A 22,100-nucleotide genomic window follows, 5' to 3' on the forward strand; every position below is an offset into this window, starting at 1 on the left:
CATTCTCTTAATGAATAGAATGATTTGTTCTAATGGTGTTAGTAGTTCTGTTTTTAACTTTTTCTTTTAATGGTGCTGAGGACTGGAGCCAGGGCCGGTGCGAGCTGGGCAAGTGCTCTAGTGCTGAGCTGTGTCCCCAGCCCCTCTGACTTCTTGAGGCATGTCGCACAGCTTCCTATTGTAGCCACACTATTTTGCTTTCCCACCGCAGGGCCAGGGACATCGCTTTTGTCTTCTGCTGCGGTGCATCCTGATCCTTCTGCCCCACTCCTCCTTGTCACTCTCTGGCCACTCTTACTTTGGTTTCTGAGGTATACTCAGACCCAATTCTGACATGTCCTTTCATGTCCAGGCCAGGTCAGGTCCCCACAATGTTCCCCTGTCCCCTGGCTGGAAATACTTTCCCTCCACTGGGGTCTCTAGTCCCTGCTGTCTCTTGTTGCTGTTAGGCAGTTGGCAGAGACTGCTGGTTTGCACATGACTGGAGTTACTGGCTTGTTCCTGAAACACCGTACTTGACACCCACAGCTCTAAGCAGGAGAGGCTTGCTTTGGCTCACGGTTTGTAGGTCTCAGTCCATAGTCAGCTGGCTCTGAGGCAGGGCGGCATGGCAAAGGGTGGTGCGCCGGAGAGACAGCTGGCCTTCAGGTGAGCATCAGGCCCATGCCCCAGCCGCTCCCAAGAGCCCCACCTGTGAGCACATGAAGCTTCGGGGCATTTAGGTATAAACCACAATTGTGCATGTGTATGTTTTATATTTTAGGACAACTAACTGCCGTCTTCTAAAGCACAAGATATTGTATGTCCCCAGAGGGCGTTGTAGACTGTACTTGAAAAGAGGAAGGGTTCCTAGGAACTTCTAGCAAGGGAGGACTCCCTGGTGGCAGAGAGCTGAGGAAGCAAAGGTCAAGAGCACAGGCTGCGTGGTTGGCCTTGCTGGTGCTCTGAGCATCACTACCGCTGACACCTGGTGCACAGATCTTGGCTTCTGGCCTGGGGTGCTTGTCAGCGGTGCTGAGTGCTTAGTCAACTAACTGGAGGTCATCAGCAGACCCAGGACGGCCGGGTTGCAAAGGCCCCAGGGCGGCTCTGGGTTTCCGTCATGGACTAGAGGACCACCCCCTCACTCCTAGTGCCCATTTGGTCCCCCGCTTCATGACCAGGACTGTCTTCTGTCTTCCATCTGCCTGTCACTCTGGGGTTTTATAACCCTCAAGACCTGCCTTCTGCCGGTGCCCTATGAGGCCACGGCTAGTCCTGGTCCCTGTGTTAGTTGGAAAGCCTCCAGCCAGAGGACAGCGAGGCCACATCGCTTTGTACCTGTGGAATGGCCCTAATCCAGTTCAGGCTGCTCTCACGGCTACAGCGATGTGGCCAGTGGTCCTGCCCATCTGGTGGGGAGAGGCTGGGCAGCTGTTTGGACAGTATGGTGCCCGCACAGCAGGCCCTGCACAGGGCTGGTGCTATTTCTCCCTCACCCTGGCCTGTTCCACCTGCCGTTGTCCTGGCCCTGGGGGGGTCTCTCTGAGGAGTGTGGCTGGGGAGCTGGCATTTTCATGTAGATATGCAATGAAGAACCGCTGGAGGGATGGAGGAAGGACCTGCTAAGCTACTGAATATTTGTTCTTTGCTTCTTCATCTAACTTTGCTTTTTGTTTTCTACATATTAACATATTTCTTCAGATATCAGAGAAAGAGGGCCCAGGATTTAGCTCAGTGGCTTAAGCACCTGCCTAGCAAGTATAAGGTCCCAAGTTTGATCCCTGGTACCACAAAAAAAAAAAAAAAAAAAAAAAAAGGAAAAGAAATCGGAGAAAGAATAGATATTAAAAAATCAAAACCAGTTCCTGTTCTAAGGAGATTGATGCAGAAACCATTGGTCCTTTTACCTGTGCTTCTCTGTTCTCAGGGGGACTTGATCTCATCTTCATGCCAGGCCTGGGCTTTGATAAGCATGGCAACCGGCTGGGCCGGGGCCGGGGCTATTATGATGCCTACCTGCAGCGCTGCCTGCAGCTGCCAGGCCCGAAGCCCTACACCATTGCCCTGGCCTTCAAGGAGCAGCTCTGCCCCCAGATCCCAGTTGGCGAACATGACATGAGTGTGGATGAAGTCCTCTGTGAAGACCCCTGTGAAGCAGAAGACCAGATCCCCTGAGAAGACCTTGAGCTCAGATAACCACACTGAGTGGAAGAAAATGTGTTTCCCTTGTCAGAGTTAGTTGAAATTGCTCATTAAAGTGAACATGGCCTGTGCTATTTTTAGTGTGAGTGTGAAACTTGCCATAAAACCGTCTGCAGAACCTGTCACCACTACCGTGCCCCCGAGTCCTGGGGCTGCTGCCATGAGCTTTGCAGTTAGGTCAGGAGTGCATGAGGGACCGCGCAGCTTGGTGTGGGAGGAGGTGGGGCACCCCGGGGGCAGTCGCTCACTGTCCTGCTGCTGTGGGGTCAGTGGGTCTCTGCTGGGCGTGTGGAGACTCCACAGTTGTCAACAGACTGGCTGTCCTTTCTTGGGGTGTCAGGTTCCCTGAGAATATTGTGCTACTGCATCACGCCTGGCCTCACTCACCCTGAAGTCCCAGGTGCAGCACTGTGAGCTCTTGGTGGGTGGGAGGGAAGCTTGTGTGGTTTCAGCTCACTGGGCCCCATCACTGCTGATTTCTGAGTGTCAGTGCTTTTAGGTTGAAGATCTGATAAGTCGTAAGTTAGGGGCTGAGTTTTGCTCCCGCGTGAGTCCTGTGTGCCTGACTTGGCAGATGGCCTGCTACGCAGGGCTGGGAATTTTGTGGAGGAGGCTTTGGTGCCCCGTGAGGCCAACAGCCCCCTCCCTGCTCCACTGATCCTGTGACCCCGTGACCCAGTGTCGTGTGACTCCATGACCTCACGACCTGCGACCAGTGTGTGGAAGGCCTCTGGCACCTGCTCTCTCCTCCTGTTGCCCCGCTGTTCTCCACACCAACCCCTCCACACTCCAGAGCCAAACTCAGAGCCTCTTACGGATGCTTGGTCTGCACTGTTTGAGGATGATCTTATAAAGCACATCTGTCACTAAGCACTCCTGATGGGGCGTTTGGGCAACTTCAGAGCCCCCTCGCAGGTGCTCCCACCGCTTCTTCCAGACTCTCCTTCCTCCCTTCCTCCTCTCACGCTGCGTTTGGGAGCTGCGTCTGCCCTCACACTGCAGCATGTCTGTCTGGGGCGCCTCCTCCTCCTCCTCCTCCTCCTCCTCCTCGGGGGAGCCCTGCGCTGCCTCGTGCTCTGCACGTGCCTCTGCTCTCCTGCGCCGCTCTGCGTCTCTGCCCTTGCCCGCACAGCCCTGGCACTGGGCTTCTGGCCTTCGGTCTGTCCACTGCTCCAGACGGAGCTCCACAGGTACCTCGTTGCGCAGACTGCCAGACAGCGTGGTATGCTTTTAGTGAGTTAATTGAAAATATGTACAAGGACTTCACTTAAAACACAGTCCACTATATTCTGGATAATAGAATGTGATTTGACAGTTTATATTTTAATTGAAAAACTTTAAAAAATGTCAGTTGGGCTAGTGGTGGATCTGTGCAGCTTTGATGCACAGTGAGAAATGGGAAGGAAGTGGAATTGCCACACGTGGCAAGGACATGGTCACCGGTGGGAACCTTGGTTAGTGTTACTTCACCTCCCGGTTAGGGTGGAGTATAGTATAGCTCATGTGGTTGCTGGTCTGAAATGGTTAAAGGGTGAAATCCCTGAGTTGCTGCAGGTCTGGGAAGTTTTACCTTGTTGACCCAGTTATTCCTCCACCAATGGACAGTTAAAAACCCAGTTCCTGGTTCCTTGAGTGTGCAGGGTTGTGGAACTGACTGGTCGAAAGACACCAGGTCCTGAGGTTCAAGAGGGTCAGAGTGCCCAGTGTCACTCTGGAGAAGGAACTGTTGTCTAGTGACCAGAGGTGCCTGTGGTCTCCATAGAGGCACAGAAGGGAGGACACTTGGTGGCACAAATGACCGTGACCCTGTCCCTCTATGTAGAGCATCACCTAAAGGGGTACTTGGTGGGGTGACAGGAAGCAGGAATGGTGGGTCGCAGGGACAGTGTGAGTGGAAGGGTGGAGCAGCAGCTAGGCTGAGCAGAGGCATGTCTTAGCTGGGGAACTGCAGGCGCACCAGGCCCCAGCGTGGTGCGTGTTCTGTAGGTGTGTGCCGCTTTTCCGGGATGTGTGAAGTGCTGCCCACCTATGGTCCTCCTCACTGAGCGCGCGGTGTGCATGGGGGCCTCCGCAGAAGTGCAGTTCCTGGCCCGTTCTTTTCTTGAAGAGATGATTGAGCTTCGTCTGCTCCTTGTGCGTCTGAACCATATAGCCTCATTCCGCCACCAGCATCCAGCTCCTCGGAGACACCTGCCCGCCACATTCTTGGCCTATTTCAGGGTCTGCCAGTAGCCAGTGTGTTCTCAATGCAAGGACGGGCATTCGGGGTCACTTGGCTTGAGCGTGTTGGCCGCCGCTTCCCCAGCGCGTCTCAGGCACGGGCTGTGAGGATCAGCTGTCCTGTGTCCGGGAGGCCCCGGGCCTGCTGTCTGAGGTGTGGCCTTCAGCCTCTGTGGGCGCCTGCCCCCAGTGTGTGGCATTTTACGGTGCCTTAAAACCAATAATGGGGGCCAGGGCGAGAGCTCAGTGGCACAAGCGCCTGCCTGGCAAGTGCGAGGTCCTGTTTTGAGCCCTGACATAAGTGATTAAAAAAAAAATCCCGATAATGCATTTTCTAAATAACAGCATGCACCGTAGGAAACATGCATGGCAGGATGAGACAGCGTTGGATGAAAGGCCGCGCACGTGCTTTTATAATGTGCTCATTTTTAAAAAGAACAATATATAGTTGAAAATGCTTGAGATGCATTATTATGTTCTTTCTTTTTTGTCTTTTTTTCTTTGTGGTGGGTGCTGGGGATCAAACCCAGAACCTTGCATCCAATAGGCAGTTGCTCTGTAACTGCGCTGTACTCTAGCCCCACGTTTATTATTTTTCAAAGCCTTACTTTAGCACATCTTGAATGATTCAAAAGTGAATTAATGACTCAAATTTCAGTTTATTTCAATAATTGGCTTTAGGAGCCTTAATAACTGAAGAAAAATTACCTTCTAGAGACAGACACAGAGGGAAGTGGAGCTGTAGGGACTGAAGTTTTCAGTTGTGTCCACCAATTTCGCAGTGATGTTGTAACGAGACTGGCCGGGCAGTGGCCTTCTTTTGGTGTGGACCTGTCATTTCTGTCTATTACTCGGCGGCTGCCACACTCCCACTGTGTTCACAGGGGCTCAGGGGCCGCTCTGGGTGCCTCCTCCGCCTGCTCCCAGGCTCCCAGCCCTGGCGCGCTCTGAGAGGAGCTGGTCCGGTGCCACCGCCGAGCGTGTCCTTTACCCTAATCACGTGTGCTTGGGTTTTGAAGACATCTCTGGGTAGTGATTTACCGTGACCACTTTTAACCTCTGGAGGACTGGAAAATTTGGAGTTTCTGTGCAAAAACACACAGAAACATCTTGAAGTTTAACAGCTCCTTTAAAAGTATTTTACCTTGTGATAATAAAAAAAAAAAATCAGACGAATCAAAATACCTCTCATGGCCACCCTCATCACAGCATAAAAAGTTATAAGTACTCCCTTACACCACAGGGGTCCTAGAGTTAGGAAATCCACGTCAGTGAAGCACACTGCACGCGGGATGTGGCCTGCGTGAGCAGTCCGTGGTGGCGCTCTGCCGCCTTCCTGACGCGGAACCTGCCACCCGCCTGTTAGAATTCTGGGCAGAGCAGCCACTCCCTCGGGAGCGGAAGGGGAAATAGTTTGTCCATAAAGCCTTATTTTTTAAAAGAAAACAATCCTTTCCTTTGTTTCATCTCCTAATTTCTTTGTGGGAGCCGCCTGTCCTGTGAGCCCCGCGGCAAGGTCGGTCCTGTGCGTGGGTATCCCGCGCCAGCACTGCGCCCTGCAGACCGCAGGACAGAGCTTCCGGAGAGGAAGCCGCCTCCCTGTCTTGTCCTGTGTCTTTACCAGGACTTAACTTGTATTTCCGTGGCAGGAATAACCAGTGCTTTTTAATGGGATGGTACTTTCTACCTTTTGCTGTTAAGTGGCAAGACGCAGAGGGCTGTAAGTGCGTGCGATTGTACCGCACTGGAGTCACGGTACGAGGCGCTCCGGCCGCCTCGCCGGCGTCGGTTTCCCCTCCTGCTCAGTGGCCCTGTCACCGTGCCGGCCCACGCGCTCGTCGTGTGTGCAGCGCGCGGCTCGTGGCCAGTGGCCCTGCTCACATCTGGCCTCCTGTGGCCCTCAGGACTTCTCGGCGTGGCTGCTGGCGTGAGTGGGCAGCAGATCAGTGCCGTTGCTGCGTGCTCGTGTATGAGGCCAACTTCCGCCGGCTGTTCTTCAGTGATTTCAAGGCACTTGCATGTTTTGAGAGGGTTTGTTCTGTGGAGCAGGGAGCCACCTGGGCCTGGCCTGCGGGCAGAAACCGCAGCGCACCTCACCCTCACTCTCTGTCGCCTGATGTGCCGGAGCAGGACTTGGCCCCGGTGCCCGCACAGGCCTTCTGGTACAGAGGGACCGCGGGCTGGCGGAGGTCAAAAGGTGACCTCTAGCAGAACTTCTTTTGAAGGAGCACATGTAAATAATAGTGCTAATTTCTTCTCCCCAGGGGATCCCTTGCCTGCCCAGGAGTGGGCTCCCTGCTTAAGAGCGCTGTGTTGAGGCCAGGCACTCCTGGGGACAGGCACCGGGCCATCAGTGGCCACTCCGGGATGCTCCTAGGTGCCAGTGTGGCCGCTGTCCTCACCTGCCTTCTGGCTGTGCTGGCCACGTGGCACCCTGTCTTACTCTGGTCCCGATGTCCTGCCACCCTGTCATCTGGTCTCTGTGTGCCCTGACATGGCCCCCGCCTTCTGTGTGCAAGCTGGGCTGGGCTGTGATTGTGGTGGTTGGGCTCACCTGTTTGCAGAAGGAATTATTTAAGTGATTACTTTAAGGAGAGGAAGCTGGTGACAGGGTGGGAAACCCTGTCACCCTGGAAGCAGCAGGCCCCATTCATGTGGCCCTCTGCTTTCAGACTGCCCCTGGCTGACCAGGACTTGCCTGCCAGGACAGTACGTCCCCGAATTGCAGACATTCGAGCTGCAAACTTCCACAGGTGTCCTGCACAGTGTGGGACTTAGTTTGTCAGCATATGCACAAAGCCCACTTTGGAGCAGTTCTCCAGAACGGAGCTTGTTCTCAAGCCGGGGACTGTGCATCAAAGGTTCTCAAGTGTACAAAAAGCCAGCAGTGTGCCCCCTTTCCTCCTTCCAGCCTCGCCCTCTGCTTGCTGCCAGTCACTGCTGGGTTTTGTCCTCATCGCTGCAGCATGTCCTTGCAGCAGGCCGTACAGCCCCGTGAGCAAGCCACCAGAGTGAAAAGCCAGTGTTTCATCGCCTCAGCTCTGCGGTGGCCTGTGTCTCGTGTTTGCTCTGAGCCTTAGGACAGCACTCGTCCAACGCACGGTTTCAAAGCAAATGGTGGGTCCAAGGTTAAGCTGACCCTGAGTTCACTGCTATAAGAGGTGAACGTTTGGTTTATCACCAAGCAATAACCTCTTCAGACTTGAAGTGTGAAAGGTGTTTGTTACTTCTCTGAAGCTCAGAGATAGAGAGGACTGTATTCTGATCATAGGGACTGGGCTACTGTGGTTGGCCCTGGCAAACAGATACATTGCTGTGTGTCCTGAGCACATCTCCAGCCTAGGGATGGCACGTCAGTCCTGCCCATGGAGGGCACGGAATGTGGGAGCCAGGGGGGCTGCCTGCTGTGGGTCTGTGTAGCCATCTGCTGCCACCTGCGCACTCCTGGGAGCACCTTGGGAAGTAGTACTGCCCACGCCACCACCTGCCAGCAGCCCTGGGTGTCCTCTCACCCCAAAATAAGGCTCCACTCTCAGCCTGCATGTCACATCCTTTCTGACCCAGGCACACCTTCCATCCCACCCTACACACACACACACACACACACACACACACACATGCACGCATGCACACGCACGCACATGCACGCACACACCCTTCCTCATTCACGCCATCCAGACCCCTAATGCTAGCTGCATCAGACTCCAGCGTGCTGGGCAAGAGTGAGGCTTACATGATGGATGTCACACATCCATGCCCAGGGGAGAGTGCTGCAGGAGGGTGGCCTGGGGTGGTAGGTTTCAGTGCTGCAGTGATGCATTCGAGAGATGAGTGCTTCCCCTTCTGGCATGTGGAGCACCCAGCGATCATGTTATGAGGTAGGTGCTGGTTCTGCAGCTGTGGTGCACCCAGTCCTCAGCACTCCACACTCTCCCTGGCGGCCTTCTGACCTCCACTCCTGAGTTCTGGGCTGCACAGGGGCTGTTTCAGTTGAAGTTGATTAAAATTAGATAAAACCAAAACCTACTTCCTTGGCCACACTAGCCCATGTGGCTGGTGTCTACCCTGTTGGACAGTGCAGAGATGGCATTTCCTGCATTGTTTTCCAGACATTTCTAGACTTTTCACTTATTAAATTAGAATCTTTAGGGGCAAGGCATTGGAAGTTTACATTTTTTGGGAAGGTATAGGGACTTGAACTCAGGACCTTGCACTTGCCAGACTGGTGCTATGCCACTGAGTTGTATCCTTTGCCCAAAGCTGGCATTTTGAACATGTCCCACAAGGGCTTCCTACAGTTACTGAAGCAAGAAGAACCTTCCCCAGCATCGGACAGAGGCAAATCCAGGGTGGATGAGCACGTGTGAGAGAGAAGGGGCCAGCTGTGCCTCACGCCCTTCCTGCAGCTGTGTCCAAGGGGCAGCAGAGTCCACCCACGGGGCTGAGGCAGTGCAAGCCCTCTGGCAGTGCTCGGCCACGTGCAGTGGCCCTTGTGGCTCCTCAGACTCCAGGCATGGTCGCTGAGGTCCAGAGCCTGTGGCCAGTTCACAGAGAGCTCTCGGTCCTGGAAGGAACCACTGAGAAATAATTCTGAGCTTCTTGAGAACTTTTTCTGTCTCCTCGTTCTGCCCAAGCACATATTTTGGAAGAACTTGTCATTATTAAAGTCACTTTGTACTCTGGTTTCACTCTGGATCACATAAATCTTTTGTCTTTTAAAGTCACCTTTCCCAGCAGCACAGTGCCTGTCTGGCCAGCACAAGGTCCTAAGTTCAGTCCTGGTTAAAAAAAAAAAAAAAAAAAAAAGCCACCTTTCAGATGTAAAATGAAGTTGTTTTCATTGATTAAAGAGTTCTGGTCCAGCTTTATGCGTTTTCCCTCTGCCATTTCCCACCCAGCGTAGCAGTGGGGAGCACTTTGCCCTAGTGTTTCACTTTCCTTCCTTAAAGAAAAAAATCTTCTATTTATTTCTTTGTTTGTTTGATACAGGGTCTTGCTATGCAGCTCAGACTTGTAGCGATCCTCTTGTCTTAGCCTCTCCAGTGCTGGAGTTCCAGGTGTGCACCGCCTCGCTGCGGTGGCTGGCACTGTGTGCCCAGGGTTCTGGGGCCAGCATGGCACGTGGTACCGGGGATCAAACCCGGATCCCTATATCCCCAGCCTGCTTTTTTATTTTTTAATTTATTTTATTTATTTTTTTGTACGGAACCAGGGATTGAACTCAGGCTCTTGCACTTGCCAGGGAAGCGCTTATTCCACTCAGCCATCTCCCCAGTCCCCGCTTTTTTATAGTTTTGAAGATTAAGGAAAGGAAGTGAGCTGGGCCGAGTTGGTGTTAGTGTCACCTGGCCACTAACACCTTCTGTGTGCCACGTGCCCAGCACTTGTAGAGCTGCTTGAAGGGGCTGTCTGCACACCCATCTCTGCCTCTGGTGGCAGCCCTGCCCAGTCTGTCCTGCAGGAGCGCGGGCGCCCTGGCTCCTGGGAGCTGGCTGCACATGTGCCCCCACGCTGCATGCCTCCCCAGCTTCAGGCCCCCATCTCCACTGTGCTGGGGCTCTGCCCTCCACAGATGCCACAAGTCCCGGGTTGAGTTTCCTCAGGAGCTCTGGCTGCCCATCCCCGGTTGTGTCCAACCCCCAGGCTGGGTGCTGCCAGGTAGCAAGTGCGGTTTGTCAGACATTCTGTGGTCCTGCAGGAACACTTGCTGGGGGTGGTGACACCAGAGAGGAGGGGCGTGACTTCTACCAGCCCACCTCTGCATGGCCTAGGCCTGGGGGCCGTGCTGTGGGCTCGGGAGCCCTGCCGCTGCTGTCACACCTCCTCTGCGCAGGCGTCCTCTGGTGGTCTTGTGAATTCTGCCACAGCCCCTTCTCTGCTTCCTGACTTCACCAGATCTGTAGAGGGAGACATCAGCACCTCTGGGCGGTTGCTGCAGGCTGCGGATGTGCCTCTTCCTGCAACCCTTTGGGATCCAGGGGAGTGGCCTGGGCACTGGTGCCCTGGTGCAGCAGGCCAGCTACGGAAGCACCCTCGGTGTGCCCAGGGGCCCTACTCCTGGTTGTGGGCATGGCTCCTAGGTATACTCTGTGCATGCATGTCCTGCTTGGGTGCTGCTTTTCAGAGGACCCAGGCTTAACAGGAGGACTCTTGGGCTCCTGCTCTTCAGAACGTGGGGGTACTTCTTCACCCAGTGACTGTGCTGTGGGGACCGCAAAATCTAGACAAGAGAAGTCCGTCTGCGCCTTCTTGTTGCTGCAGCGGGAAGCGAACAACGTGAATGCTGCCTGGTGCTGCTGCCAATGTGGACTTGCGTTCTTGCTTGGGTTTTCAGGTAGAAGGGGACGTGAGGTGCACAGATCATCCCCGATTTGGGTGCTGAGGAAGGCTCTCCAGGGCAGCTGGTAAACTGGAGCCTGTGGGCTGGGTTACCTTGTGTCTTCACGCATCAGCTCTTGCCTTTTGCTTCCAGTAGAGACCAAATGGGAAAAGAAGGTATGTTGGCCGGTGGTCAGGTGCTATGGCCGGCCCCCTCCTCCTCTCAGGCTGGAGCTTGCTGTCTCGGGGGCCAGGTGTTGGCTATGGGCCCCTAGAACGCAGGCGTTCCCTGCTGTGGCCCTCAGCTCAAGAGCGGGGCAGCCCTGGAGATCTTTGTGAGAGAGACGTGTGATGGCTTTCAGGGCTACCAAGTACCTCCGCCCACCGGGAGGGGTCCTGGAAGGGAGGGCGTGTTGGCCTGGCCTCCTCTGGGCCGGAGGCAGGCACTTCACAGGCCGCGTGGACCAGGCAGGGGCAGCAGTGCCCGTCTCCTGCTCTAGGGCTGGCTCTAGGGCGGGCACTCGCCCAGCTCGCTGTAGCCCACTTTCCATGGTCTTTCATTTGTAACCAGAGTATGGAAAGTCCCAGGAACATACAATATTTTTTATATTGTTTTTATTTTTTGCAGTGCTGGGGACTGACCTTGGGGCACTGCTGTGCTGCACCCGCCTGACAGTTCCTCGGTGTGAACATGCAAGCGGATGTGGCGGTGTGATGGCATCTTGTGCCTGCCGCTCTGTCCCCACAGGTGAATCCTCCCTCTGTCTGGCACATCCTCCGTGGGTGGCTGGGGCCCGGCCCCCACGGAGCAGCACCACCGTCGTCAGAGTCGCTGTCCCTGTGTGCCCTCAGGCTGCCGGCAGGAGGCGCTGGTGGTCCTCGTTGGCCTCATCTCCTGGGGTGGGCCCCTCTCTGCAGTGGCCGAGCACCGGGCGGTGTGAACAGAGAACAGCGGCCTTGTTCACACACCGCAGTCAGCGTCACGCCCTGCTGTGCCCAGTTTATGAGTCAGATTTTGTGGAGATGTGTGTGCACAGGGGAAGGCGCGGGCTGCAGAAGATCCGGCACTGTCCTGAGTCTGGGCGGCCGCTGGCATCGCGGCTCACGCCCCGTTGGGAGCTGCCGAGTCCGGGCTTTCCTGGAGAGAGGAGCCACGTCCTGGAGCCCCCCCCCAGGGCGGCCGAGCTCTCTGGAAGACCCTGGCGGACAAGGAGCAGGGTGGCGCAGGGTGGCGCAGCGCAGGCGAGGCACAGGCGTGTCCCTGGGCTCTCGGTGTGGAGCTGCAGTGGGGACGGGGCTTGTGCCTGTGGCAGGTTGGTCAGGCCTGCTGGGGGGTCCCGCTGTGAGGGTGGGTCTGTAGCAGGTTCAGGGAGTGTTTCCGCCAGCTGCCGCCTGCTTCCTGCTGCAGGGCCGGCAGGAGAGCAGCGTGCTGACCTGGGTTAGGGCGCCTCGCTTCCCTGGAACTCAGGTCCGAGCGCTGCGCACGGCCGCGGGTGGAGAAGGAGCAGCAGCGAGCGGTCTAGCCAGGTCCTTTGTGGGCGGGTGCACGTGGAGCCAGGGGTGTGGCCACGCGGCCGGTTGCTGTCCACACCTCCGTGTGTGTGCTCCAAGTATCCGGTCCCATTTCACCCGGAGCTGAGACTCCAGTACAGCGGCTCAGGGCTGGAGCCGGGTCTCTGACTCTAGTTTACTTTATTTCACCTTATTATTGTGTTTTATTTCATTTTCCAGAATGATATTCCTTTATTAGTTTTAATTCATGCAAATATAGCACATCAGCGCTTCAAGCAATAACAACTAGTAAAAGCCCCTGCGTGATAGAACATCCTCCTGTTCCTGATAGCTTGGAATGTAAAAGAAAATTTGTTCCTCTTTGTGGAAGAAAAAATGTGCAGAACGTGTCCAGTGGGATCAAATGCTTGCTAGAAAAGGCCGTCTGCTGCAGCCGTGCGCGCAAGCAGCGCTGCGTTGTAGAGAACTACCTTAAACCGCCGCCTCTTTCCCTTTAGAAAAGCCCATCTGTCACGTCAGATCCCTATGCCTTCTAATGGAGCCTGCGACTCAGTTTCAACTAGGAAATCCACATCCACAGAACTGCAAAACAACGTAGCCTAAGAGAAGCGTGTGTGGAAGTCTCTGATTTTAAAGTCCCTGTTTGCACGCTGCCCTGTGACCCTTCCACGTGCTCTCTGCAGAACCAGGGGATAAGACAGATGGGTTTGGGAACATGGCTTGTGGCCTCCCCTTGTGGTTTCTGTCTGGATGTCCCAAGCCTCACGCACTCCTGGTGGAGTTTGGGGTGATGGGCTCACTGGGGTGTGATACTCATCTCGCTGATGTGGTGTGGGGAGGTTGGAGCAGGTCACTGGGGGCCTGGCCCAGAAGGGCCTGTCTCTCTCTGCTTCCTATGCTCCGCCGTGACTCTGCTGTGCCACCCTGCCTTGGAGCCAGCCAGCTGTGGGCCGACACCTCCGTGTGCTGTGGGCTGCGTGACCCCACTCTTTCTGGGTGTCGATATTGTGTCTTAGTGATGAGAGGATAGCTAGGACACCCCCGTCAGAGTCACCCGAAGCACTCGTGTCCCGAAGTTTAATCCCCATTTGTGGTGCCAAGAAGGTAGAAATTTAATAGGGTGGCAGAGCTTAGGGGTGGTGATGGGTGGGATTGAAGGGCTCAGAATGGAGGTGTCTGTCGAATACTGGTGACTGCTTGGAGAGGCCAGAAGCTTCCCTCTCTCTCCCTCCGTCTGTCTCTCTGTGTCTCTGTCTCTTACCATTTGAGCTCCTGAGAACCTCTGCCAGCCAAGAAGCTCCTGAAGGGGCTGGGGAGATAGCTCAGTGGCATAAACACCTGCCTGGCAGTGCAAGGTCCTGAGTTCGATCCCTGGTACTGAAGAAAAAAAAAAAAAGAGGTTCCTGGAAAATCTGAGGTAATTGGCCATTAATAAACAATGAAAGCAAAAAATGAAGTAATGGAGACTTTAAACTTGATTTAGTTTTTAACTCTTTAAGGTTTTTTGTTTTCTTTTTTAGAAAACAGTTTTATTGTATGTGCTTGAACGTGGTTTTGCTTGTATTTATTGTTTGGGGCTCAGAACACTCTTGGGATCTTTTGTCAGCCTTAGAACACCCTCAGTCACCCTCTTTGTAAAACTGTGCTGTGCCCTGGTTGCGTGCACTGGGCCTGCGCTGTGTCCCTTGGCCCTGTCCCCGCCCCACCCTGCATTCTCTTCTGTTTCCCGTCCGTTCTTGGAGTCTGGGTCTTCACTGTCACCCGTCTATGCATTCTGTAGTCCTGCCTTCACTGGCCCTACTTTGCTATTAACCCCATCTGTTGAGGTGGGGTTTAATTTTTAAGAATGGATTTTAATTTGTTGCTAGAATTCATCTTCTTGAACATATTAATTACATTTATTTTCAGCGTCCCTGTGTGATACTTGTAGCATCAGGATCTTAGCATGTCTTTATTTAATGTCTACTGTATCCTTTAAATTTTTGGCTTTTCCCATTTCCTAGGGTGTTTTGTAACTTGTTTGTTTAAACCTTTTCTTTTTCTTCTCCCCTGGGGACAGTGGGCTTTATTGGTGGTGTGCAAGGGCAGCGAGCCAGGGCTCCCGAGGCTCCTCCCCTTCTAGGGGGCCTGGGATGGAAGCCGTGAGGGGAGATGCTCAGTGTTGGGGCTGAGTAGGGAGTGACTTCTACAACTTGGCCTCTCCGTCCCTCTGGGCTCACTGGGCTGTGGTGGTGGGGCCACTTACTCCTTGGAGGCCATGTGGATCCATGAGGATCCTGTTGCTGTAGCTGGCCTCATTGTCATACCAGGAAATGAGCTTGACAAAGTGGTCATTCAGGGCGATGCCAACCGCAGCATCCAAGGTGGAAGAGTGGGTGTCACTGTTGAAGTCACGAGACACAACCTGGTCCTCAGTGTGTCCCAGGATGCCTTTGAGGGGACCATCTGAGCCGGCTTCACCACCTTCTTGATGTCGTCATATTTGGCTGCTTTCTCCAGGTGGCAGGTCAGATCCACCACTGACATGTTGGGAGTGGGCACACGGAAGGCCACGCCTGTGAGCTTCCTGTTCAGCTCTGGGATGACCTTGCCCACAGCCTTGGCAGCACCAGTGGATACAGGGATGGTATTCTGGGCAGCCCTGTGGCCATCACGCCACAGCTTCCCAGAGGGGCTGTCCACAGTCTTCTGGGTGGCAGTGATGGCGTGGACTATGGTCGTGAGTCCCTTCACGATGCCAGAGTTGTCATGGATGACCTTGGCCAGCGGGGCTGAGCAGGTGGTGGTAACAGGAAGCGTTGCTGCTGATCTTGAGGGAGTTGTCCTGCTTCTTGTGATCCACACCCATCACAACACGGGGACATCGGTGGACGGGGCAGAGATGATGACCCTTTTGGCACCACCCTTCAGGTGAGCACGGCCTTCTCCATGGTGGTGAAGACACCAGTGGACTCCACCACGTACTCAGCGCCAGCATCAGCCCACTTGATGTTGGTGGGATCTCGCTCTTGGAAGATGGTGATGTCAAGCTTCCTGTTCTCAGCCTTGACAGTGCTGTTGAACTTGCCGTGGGTGGAACCATACTGGGACATGTAGACCATGTAGTTGAGGTCAATGAAAGGGTCACTGATGGCCACAACATCCACCTCGCCAGAGTTCAAAGCAGCCCTGGTGACCAGGCGCCCAATACGGCCAAATCTGTTCGCTCTGACCTTCACCATCGTGTCTGGATTGCTGCTGGCTGCCCGTGAAGAACAGTTATCGGCTGATGCGCAGGAGCAGAGAGCAACCTTTCCTTTACTTTCTGAATGTCACGCATCGTGTGTGAAAATTTAAGGAGAGACTGTGGCTGTGGATTCCATTTCTCCTGAGAACATCTGTTGTACCTGGGCATCAGGGTCATGACTGATTATCATAGTCCACCCCGGGACCTAGCAGGTTTGAAGCCAGGCTTTGGTTTTTATGAATGCTGCTGTATTTATGGCTAGTCCTTCCTAGATTCATAGGTTTCTTCTGAAGTTGTGGGGTGCACCAGGGCACCTCCTTGGTTAGCACCCTACTTTCACAACTTGGATGTGGAGCTGCCCAAACCCTACTTGCTTCTTACCCTCCTGACCGCCAGTCTCTGCTTCAGTTCTCCTCTTGTCTTTTCCTGATCAGAAGTTCAACTTCTCAGCTGTGAGTTTTCCTGAAGAATCAGCAAATGCTCCAGGCAGGAAGGTATGCCAAATATGAACTCACTTCTGTGCTTTCTTTCACTTTGCAATTGTGGTCCCTTAAGACCTCACTACACTTGAGAATTCTCTGATGCAGTCAAAGAAAATTTGTGTTTTTCTTTTAAATATTTTGTTTAGTGCTTCTATTTGTTCATGGCAGGAGATTTGCTCCATATGAGGGTTTTTTGTTTTTGTACCAGGAATTGAACTCAGGACTTGCAGGTGCTTGCGCCGCTGACATCCCTGGCTGGAGCAGAGCTGCTCTGCGTAAGTTAGTTTGCCACACATACAAATGGCCCACTTGAGACTAGGTTAGAGCACTGAACAAGCCGACTCCTTGCCACTTCTCAGGGCTGGTCGCCGGGGCCGGGAGGCAGCTGTCAGCTTCCTGGCCCTAGCTCAGGCGTGCTGATCTGCAGTTGCTGAACGCAAAGTCTGGCTTCTGGCAGGAGCTTCCGCTGGTGGCGTTTGTGGGATGCCCCATGCCAGTGCCTCTCAGCACCTCCTCCCATGTGGTGCCAGGCTGCCAGGAGGTCCCAGGGGACCCTGCAGGAGAGAGCCTGTGTGCGGGCGCAGAAGGCTGTGCACTGCTTCACCTCTGCCGGGCTGATCTTGTGCCTCCAGCTCCATGAGGGGCAGTGCCTTTGCTAAATTATTTTAATTTCTTCCATAGACATTTTAATCAGAGATGAAAAATGATTGGTCTTTTGCTAGCAGTTCAGTCTAAGGAGAAGTTATTTGGCTCTGAGAGGTTCATTAATTTGTACCGGGTTTTGTGTAGAAGGCAGAGGAATGTCATAGAAAGTACACTGGTGCCTGGGGAGCAGAGGAGCCCAGAGGCCTGGCTTGCCCCAGAGTTGGAGGAGTCCCATGCCATTCCCCACTTTCCTCCTACCAATGTTAGTCTCCTTTTTGAGCGTGGGTAGACCTGTCTGGCATCCTTCTACTTAGGCTAGGAGAATGCCGTGCAGTTCTGCACCTCACCACACCCATCCCCTTCCTCCTCCTCACTTTGGGGGTGGTGGCTCCTCTCCTGTGTCCTCCTCATAGAACCAGAATGCATAGAAGACCAGAACAGCAATAGAAATGCATCCAATAAAAGCTGGGTCTAGGGGTGACTCTTGGAAAGAAGGACTGCATTGACTGTTGGACTCTAGACCACACGTGGTGTCTGTTGGCAGAAAGTTTGTTTGCATTTTGCTCATGTCCAGAAACTGCCTGAGCATGAGAGTAAAGGCAGTAGACTAGTTAATATTGTGGAATAAATTTCAAGGCAGTCTGATGTCAAGGAAGTGGTATGACTACCATTGGGGGTTTTAGCGAGATCTGTGTTGAGAATCAAGAGCAAAGAGCCCAGAAGAAAGATTTAAAACATTATGAAGTTGGCCAGAAAGGAAGCTCCAGTGAAGATTTGGACTGCAAAGATGGAGAAGAGGTGAAGTTGGTTGCTGGGTATGAACAGGACAGTAGAAAAGATGGCCTGAGGACATCACGAGGCCCGGCAGGCCTTCAGCCTTTGCCTCTGCGAGGCTGCAATGTGAAAGGATTTGCTCTGAGAAGACAGAGCATCATGTTCCAGAATGGTGGTGGCCTAGGAAGTTGTCCCTCAGGTTTTGGTTCATAGGCACTTAACCCCAACAGCCAAAAGAGGGGGAAGTCTGGCATGTGCTCCTCCTGGCAGCAGACTGCGGCATCATCCACATGGGGCTGGCCGTGGGCTCAAGAAGGCTTCCCCCCAGACTTCAGCAGGCAGCGTGCCCCCAGGAAGGCAGTATATAAGCTGTGAGAGTGATGCTGAAGGTGCAGTGAAAACCCCAGAAATCTGGAGAAGCCGGGCGTGTGGTTGTCTGAGGAAAGCTCCAAGGGGCGAGCAGAGCCAGCCCAAGAGAGAAGCCACGGGAAGTACCATAGGAGCAGAGCCACTCAAGCTCTTCCCAGTTTACAACTTGCCATAGATCACTGGGATTGCTGGATGCAGAACTATGGGATTTAATGGTTGCTGTGCTGGATTTTGGACTTACTTTGGTTCCACTGCTTTGTGTCCTATTGTATCTTTGGAAATAGTCATATTTATCTCGTGCCATTGTACATTAGCAGTGTCTAACTTTCTTTTCATCTATAAAGAGGCTTGCAGCTAAGAATTTGCCTTAAATCTCAGAGGAGACTCCTGTATTAACCAGCCCATAAGATTGTACCTGTCCTACTGGCAAAGAAGTAGACCCGAGGCTTAGTGGAATAGATTACAAGCTGCAGATACAACTACTAACACTCAGCCAACTCTACTTTGAGAAAGAGGCCAAACATGTTCACTGGAAGAAAGATGGCCTTTTTAATAAGTGGTGCTGGAAAAACTGGCTCTCCATATGTCAAAGACTAAAACTAGACCCATATCTATCACCTTGCTCTCATGTAAAGTCAAAATGGATCAAAGATCAAAATATTAATACAGAAATCACTAAATCTACTGGAAGAGAAACTAGGTAGAAATCTTGAAGACATAGGGGTAGGCAGAGACTTCATGAACAAAAATCAAACTGCACGGGAAATACTTCAAAAATTCAGCAACTGGGATTTCATTGTACTGAAAAGTTTTTGCACATGAGAGTAAAAAGGAAACCCACAAATTGGGAAAAACATTTAGTCAACTGTCCCTTAGACAAAGAACGTGTATATAAAACATATAAAGAATTAAAAAAACCAGCCCTCCCCAATTAAAAGACCCAATCCATATTATGCATCTCCATGCATCTAGACTTCCTAGATGAAGAAATACAAGTGGCAAATAAATACGTGAAAAGATGCTCAGCATCATTGGTCATTCAAGAAATGCAAATTAAAGCAACACTGAGATTCCATTTCACCCCAGAAAATGGCTATCATCTAGAAATCAGCCGATAACCAATGCCGGCAGGGCTGTGGGGAAAGGGTAACCTTTCTGCACTGTTGGTGGGAGTGCACACTGGGCCAGTCACTGTGGAAATTAGTGTAGAGATTCCTAAAAGAACTAGTATTGTCGGAGGAAAACTCTAAGGGGAGAGCAGAGCGAGCCCAAGAGAGAAGCCACAGGAGCTACAACCCCGGCAAGTGCACCATTTGACCCAGCTATTCCCCTCCTGGGTATTTTTCAAAAGAACTGAAAACATTGCACCGGGGTGCGCACCCATGTTTACAGCAGCGCAATCTGTCACAGCTAAATCGTGGAAACAACCCAAGTGCCCACCAACTGAGGAATGGATTAAAAAATGTATTTTTACACAATGGATTATTATTCAGCTATAAAAAATGATAAACTTGAGGCTTTTATAGGTAGAGACCATGCTCATAAGTGAGATAAATCAGGTTCACATGTGTCGACATAGTATTGTCTCCCTAGTGTAAGAAACCGAAAGAGTAAATAAAATCCAAAATGTACAATAGATGTTGTGAAAGAAACTGCTCAAAAGCTAAGAAAACTGGAATGGGGGAATGGAGAAAAGAGAAAGAAGGGGAAACACACACACACACACACACACACACACACACACACACACGATAGCTAAGATAATTGTGCTACTAGTTTCTATTGGTTTATTGAAAGAAACAGTTAATGCTTATGTTTTTGATCCATTTTGCATGCCTATAATCTGAACAACTACCTAGAAGAGAACAATGTAAATGGTTAGAAAGCTACCATTAGGGCTGCCTTGAGGGTGAGGCCTCCATTCCACGCTAGAGTGGTCTTCTACTCTTAGAAAGATGGGGAAAGATAGCCGCCAGGTTTGACCTACAAGAAGCTGCACTGGGGATTGAAAAGATGACTCGTCTGATACTGTGCCAAGGCTAAAATATAGTGCTCTCTGTCCTTTGATATTTCCCCTTGTGGTCTGTATTTGTGGCTTCACGGCCCGGGGCGTCGTGGTAGCATGCGTTGGCATTGAGACAGTTCCACTGACAAAGGGCAGGAGACTTTGGGGTGACGTACATCCCTGACGGCCAACAAGTTCCAGGAGAAGAGGAGCATTTTCTGTCCTGCCATATTCCAAGCTCATCTGCATGCCCTTTCTGTATAGATTCTTCCAGCTGGAGGCATGGTTTCTCCATCCCTGTAGATTAATTGGAAGGGGACTCTGGCAGAAAGGAACCACGAGCGTGACCCTGTCTCCCTTCGACACAGAGCCCCAGTAACTGGTCACCTGCCTTTCTTCACTTAGACGTGGGCATGAGGGACTGTAGGATTTCAGGGTTCACCCAAGTGCACATCTGGGAGAGCAACAGGGCCCCAGGGTAGTGATTTTCCCCTGGAACCTGCAGCCGTGAGCACACTTGCACACCATCCAGACTTGGGCCTCGGGCTTTGCAGCAATGTTGAGGCTGTTGGGGCTTTGGTGGCTCTTGGGGCTGGGCTGAATGCCTGCTGCAGAGAGGGAAGCACATGGGTCTTTGTGGGGTGAGGGGTAGAAGGTTATGGCTGTGTCTCGATGTCCCCCCAAAACCTCATGTGGTCACAGGTGGGGCGTTTTGGAGGTGGCAGGACGTAGATTGTGTGATGCTGCTTGGATTGAGGCTGCCCCAGCTTGGGCATGGGCAGCGCCAACCAAAAGGCTTGCAGTCTGGGAGATACAGGAGAGGTAGGCCTGCTGCTCTTGCGTTTGTTGCTGTTTCCTGCCTCCTTCCTGTGCTGCTGTGCCATGGGCCCTTCTCCTCTGTGATGCTCCCTGTACTGCCACCCTGCCTGGGAGCTTGTTCTGGGCTGGGGGCCTTTGTGCTTGGGTATTTTATCTCAGCGACATGAACAGTGACCATGGAAGCCTGCTGTCTGGTCCTGATTGGCTTTGGTTCCCTGCAGCCTCAGGCAGCCCCTTTTGTTAGCAGATGGGGGCTTCGGGGCATTGTTTCTGGGTTTTCGGAATCCCGAAGAAAGCTGAGCAGAACACTCAGAACGAGCAGAAAGTCTAACAGTTACTAAAATAGAGCAACAAGGTGGGTGCAGGAGTGAGGGTGCGCTTCCCAGGCTGGGGGTGGCCAGTGGGACTAGCTCCCCTCCCCAGAGGGGCAGCATGGGGTGTCATAGGCTCCCTGCACTATGGAAGGAGCCAGAGTCCACTGGGGGCCTCGCTTGGCCCACCCATTCTTAGGGGAAGTTTTTACCCATATAGGATATGGAGGAGGTGTCTGGGCATCCAAAGCCCTCTGGGGAAAGCAAAGCCGCGATGCAGATGAGCTTGGACCCTGGCCAGGGCTTTACCATTTTAGGTTTGCATGAGCCTAGGGCTCCTGGGGACAGGGTGACTGTCAGTTTCTGATACCTTGACGTGATGGTCTTTGCTTGTGCAGCTTCTTGATTCTCTTCTCAGGGATCTCTACTTTCCAGTCAGTCTCGCTTTACCTTCTGCCTTAGTCTCAGTTCCTGAGGGCCAGTTTTCTGCCCTGTGTTACCTGTCCTGTGCTTGCATGAGGGGTTCCTTTTGCAGCCCTTTATTCCTTTGTCCTCATAACTGCATCTTGTAGGTCCTCACCGCATCACTGTTGAATGTTTTATTACCAGTGGCGCAGGAGAGACACAGCTTGATTTTATGTATCGTGGTGTAGAGTGGCCTGGCATAGGGCGGGCAGCATGGTAGGCGGGCTGGTACCAGGCCCAGGAAGTGTTGACATCGCCAGTGAGGAAGGGGTGCTGCAGGGGCCGCTATCCAGGGGGAGGGGCCGGCCTGTGGGGCCTGCGGGGCCCAGGGAGACAGGGGCTTCTCAGAAACTAGAGCGCCAGACCCAAAGGTCCGACACACACACAGCCAGTGTGCTGGCTGCACCTCTGCGCTTGTGCAAAGCCTATGGCAATGGAATGGGTGTGACAGCAAGTAAGCCCGAGATCAGCCAGAAGATGACGTAGGAACAAGAGTCCCTGCTTCCTGCTGCTCGCTCACAGGCGGGCGTCACCTCCAGCTGGGTTCTTCTCGCCGAGCCCAGGTGAAGCTGCAGCGTTGGCCTCTGTTCCCTCTGACGCCGGCCTGCAGAGCCGTGCGTGGGTCCCTGCTGTGCCCCACGGAACTTCGTGGTTGTGGAAGAGGCTCCACGTGGAGCCGCAGGTTCTTCTATCAGAGTCCTTTTAATTACTGCATGTGCCCAACTTTCTGATGCAGTTATGGATAAGATTCAAGTTCATCAAACTTCTTG

General features: G+C 53.0%; 1 protein-coding gene and 1 pseudogene across 1 annotated transcript in view; one reads left to right on the forward strand and one right to left on the reverse strand.

Annotated features, from left to right (window-relative positions):
• The window catches only part of Mthfs (methenyltetrahydrofolate synthetase), a 50,842-nt gene extending 48,584 nt beyond the window's left edge, over positions 1–2,258 (forward strand). The window contains exon 2 of the mRNA XM_004644474.2: positions 1,910–2,258. Coding sequence (XP_004644531.1) covers positions 1,910–2,157 — 248 coding nt within the window. The 3' untranslated portion in view covers positions 2,158–2,258. The remainder of the gene's footprint in view (positions 1–1,909) is intronic.
• A 12,217-nt stretch (positions 2,259–14,475) lies between these two features.
• LOC101559785 lies at positions 14,476–15,455 on the reverse strand (annotated as a pseudogene).
• Between the last annotated feature and the right edge of the window lie 6,645 nt (positions 15,456–22,100).

This window comes from Octodon degus, unplaced genomic scaffold (genome assembly GCF_000260255.1).
Source record: "Octodon degus isolate 3935 unplaced genomic scaffold, OctDeg1.0 scaffold00199, whole genome shotgun sequence".
Classification (NCBI taxonomy): Eukaryota; Metazoa; Chordata; class Mammalia; order Rodentia; family Octodontidae; genus Octodon; species Octodon degus.